General features: G+C 40.7%; 1 protein-coding gene across 1 annotated transcript; it reads right to left on the minus strand.

Moving 5' to 3' along the window:
• Positions 1–1,017: 1,017 nt before the first annotated feature.
• LOC122647969 lies at positions 1,018–1,804 on the minus strand. The gene is made up of 2 exons (XM_043841254.1): positions 1,414–1,804; positions 1,018–1,223 (listed from the first exon to the last, which is right to left on the minus strand). The coding sequence occupies exons 1-2, from the start codon at positions 1,802–1,804 to the stop codon at positions 1,018–1,020; spliced, it is 597 nt and encodes a 198-aa protein (XP_043697189.1).
• Positions 1,805–4,124: the final 2,320 nt, after the last annotated feature.

Consider the following 4,124-nt stretch of genomic DNA (forward strand, 5'->3'; position numbering starts at 1 on the left):
CCCCCAGGCAAGCCGAAATAGAGTCTGTGGTGGCTTTCACGAATATCATCAAATCATCAGCAAAAATAAGGTGAGAGAGATGGGACCTCTTGCACCTGGGGAGAAGAGTGATCCTATTTTCAACCTCCAATTTCCTCATCATAGCCGAGAAGCCCTCCATAGCAATAGTGAATAGGTAAGGAGATATTGGATCCCCCTGCCGAATACCCCTTCCTCCTTTAAAATATCCTGCCGGACTCCCATTCAGTAAAATGGAGAAAGAAGGGTAGTCCACACAAACCTTCACCCAACCAATGAACTGCTGAGGGAAACCCATTCTCTCCATAATCTCAAACAAAAACCTCCTACTGAGAGAATCATAAGCTTTATGGAGATCGATCTTCAAAACAGCTGTGGGGCTAGTGCCTTTCTGCTCAATCCCTCGAACCACATCATGGCAAACCAAAATATTCTCTACTATAGACCTGCCCTTGATGAAAGCAGACTGACAGTCACTGACCAACTGCCCAATCACTCCTTGTAGCCTATTGGATAACACTTTGGTAATGATTTTGTAAAAGAGATTGCAAAGGGCTATAGGCCTATATCCCGCAAATGAGGTTACATCTCCTGTCTTAGGGATAAGGCAGATAAAAGTAGCATTAACCGAACTAGGAAGGTAAGACTTCATGAAAAACCACTTTACAGCCAGAGTTAAATCTTCTCCCACAATCTCCCATGAATGCTTGTAAAAGGCTGCTCCAAAACCATCTGGTCCTGGAGCCTTAGAATTCTTAAAAGCAAACACAACCTCCATAATCTCCTTATTAGAGATTCTCCTAGTAAGGCTTTCCTGATGAGCTTGAGACAAACCATGTTGCAAAGGAATAGAGCTAGGAAAGAAACCACGTCAACCGAATCAGTCCCAAATAATTTCTTATAATAAGAAATAGCTTCTTCCTTAATCGGTTAGGATTCTTCACAATATCTCCATTCTCCCCTTGAATTTCCATGATGTGCTTCCTATCTGCCTACAAATCACGATTTGTAGAAAAAGCTATTATTACCATCCCCCAACTGAATGTGTTTCACCCTTGACTTTTCTTTCAAAAATTTCTCTTCAGTGGCCAAAGCCTCCCAAAGTTTCTTTTTAGCCTGTTTCTCCATCAGCACCAAATTCGGTTCATCAGGGTGCTCACTAAGCTGCCTCTGGATCTGAAACAAATCAGCCTCAGCCTCCTTTACTGCAAGAAAAACATCCCCCACACACCTTATTCCAGCTCCTCAACCCTTTTTTGACATTCCTCAATCTGGCCGCAAACTTAAGAATGGGATTAAGAGCCAAATTCACAGGCTGCTCCCACCCCTGCCGAACCACCTCATCATAGCCATCTCTACCAATCCAAGCCTCAAAAAATCTGAAAGGTTTTGGGCCAAAATCTGCTTTATCCACCACAGCCACCACCATTGGAGAATGATCAGAAAGCCCAGGAGGGTAAAAGATTGCATCAGACGATCTAAACACATCCATCCAAGCTAAATTGACCAGAACCCTATCAAGCTTGCAACAAATTCTTGCATCTCCCACTTGTCTATTATTCCAGGTCAAAGCCTCCCCTTTCCATTTCAAGTCTAGAAGCCCAGCACCATCTATAAACGAATTAAAATCATCCATAGCTTCAATCCAAACAGGGTCCCCTCCAATTTTTTCATTGTTACTTCGAATCACATTAAAATCCCCTAGTACAGCCCAAGGGTTAATAATGGCACTAGCAATAGCCCCAACATCCTCCCACAATTCCTTCCTATTTCGGCATATGTTCATTTTCGATTTAAATCAGACCGGGTGGGTGATTTGGGGTTATTTGGCCGTATTTCTATACATTTTTGGGCTTGGGATTTTCTAAAAAGTGTCCTTATCACTTATTAGACGTGTGGATGCGATTGTGAGGATCATGACCTTCGAATCGATACCTATTTTGACAAATGTTGTGTGGGTCGACTTATGTTAATTTTTGGTTCAAAACAAACCGCGTGGGTAGTTTGGGGTTATTTGGGGGCATTTTTGTACTTTTAGGGGCTTGGGATTGTCTAAAAAGTGTCCTTATCTCTTATTAGACGTGTGGATGCGATGTTGAGGATCGTGAACTTCGAATCGATACCTATTTTGGCATATATTCATTTTCGGTTTAAACTTGACCGGGTGGGTCATTTGGGGTTATTTGTGGGCATTTCTGTACTTTTTTGGGTTTGGTATTTTCTAAAAAAAGTGTCCTTATCACTTATTAGACGTGTGGATACGATGTTGAGGGTCGTGACCTTCGATTCAATACCTATTTTATCATATGTTTATTTTTTATTTAAACCAGACCGGGTGGGTGGTTTGGGGTTATTTGGCGGCATTTCTGTACTTTTTTGGGTTTGGGATTTTCCAAAAAAAGTGTTCTTATCTCTTATTAGATGTGTCGATGCGATGTTGAGGGTCGTGACCTTCGAATCGATACCTATTTCGGCATATGTTCATTTTCGATTTAAACCAGACCGGGTGGGTGGTTTTGGGTTATTTGGAGGAAGTTCTGTACTTTTTTGGGTTTGATATTTTCTAAAAAGTGTCCTTATCACTTATTAGACGTGTGGATGCGATGTTGAGAGTCGTGACCTTCGAATCGATACCTATTTTGGCATATGTTCATTTTCGATTTAAACCAGACCGGGTGGGTGGTTTGGGGTTATTTGGCTGTATTTCTATACATTTTTGGGCTTGGGATTTTCTAAAAAGTGTCCTTATCACTTATTAGACATGTGGATGCGATTGTGAGGGTCATGACCTTCGAATCGATACCTATTTTGACAAATGTTGTGTGGATCGACTTATGTTAATTTTTGGTTCAAAACAGACCGCGTGGGTCATTTGGGGGCATTTTTGTATTTTTAGGGGCTTGGGATTGTCTAAAAAGTGTCCTTATCTCTTATTAGACATGTGGATGCGATGTTGAGGATCGTGAACTTCGAATCGATACCTATTTTGGCATATATTCATTTTTGGTTTAAACTTGACCGGGTGGGTCGTTTGGGGTTATTTGTGGGAATTTCTGTACTTTTTTGGGTTTGGTATTTTCTAAAAAAAGTGTCCTTATCACTTATTAGATATGTGGATGCGATCTTGAGGGCCATGACCTTCGATTCGATACCTATTTTATCATATGTTTATTTTCGATTTAACCAGACCGGGTGGGTGGTTTGGGGTTATTTGGCGGCATTTCTGTACTTTTTTGGGTTTGGTATTTTCTTAAAAGTTTCCTTATCACTAATTAGAAGTGTGGATGCGATGTTGAGGGTCGTGACCTTTGAATCGATACCTATTTTGACATATGTTTGTTTTCGATTCAAAACTCACTGGGTGGGTCGTTTGGGGTTATTTGGGGGCATTTTTATACTTTTAGAGGCTTGGGATTGTCTAAAAAGTGTCCTTATCTATTATTAGACATCTGGATGCGATGTTGAGGATGGTGAACTTCGAATCGATACCTATTTTGTCATATATTCATTTTCGGTTTAAACCAGACAGGGTGGGTCATTTAGGGATATTTGGGGGCATTTCTATACTTTTTTGGGTTTGGGATTTTCTAAAAAAAGTGTCCTTTTCTCTTATTAGATGTGTCGATGCAATGTTGAGGGTCGTGACCTTCGAATCAATACCTATTTTGGCATATGTTCATTTTTTATTTAAACCAGACCGGGTGGGTGGTTTGGGGTTATTTGGAGGAAGTTTTGCACTTTTTTGGGTTTGATATTTTCTAAAAAGTGTCGTTATCACTTATTAGACGTGTGGATGCGATGTTGAGAGTCGTGACCTTCGAATCGATACCTATTTCGGCATATGTTCATTTTCGATTTAAACCAGACCGGGTGGGTGATTTGGGGTTATTTGGCTGTATTTCTATACGTTTTTGGGCTTGGGATTTTCTAAAAGTGTCCTTATCACTTATTAGACGTGTGGATGCGATTGTGAGGGTCATGACCTTCGAATCGATACCCATTTTGACAAATGTTGTGTGGGTCGACTTATGTTAATTTTTGGTTCAAAACAAATCACGTGGGACATTTGGGGTTATTTGGGGGCATTTTTGTACTTTTAGGGGCTT

The sequence above is a fragment of the Telopea speciosissima genome, unplaced genomic scaffold, assembly GCF_018873765.1.
Source record: "Telopea speciosissima isolate NSW1024214 ecotype Mountain lineage unplaced genomic scaffold, Tspe_v1 Tspe_v1.0307, whole genome shotgun sequence".
In the NCBI taxonomy this organism is placed as follows: Eukaryota; Viridiplantae; Streptophyta; class Magnoliopsida; order Proteales; family Proteaceae; genus Telopea; species Telopea speciosissima.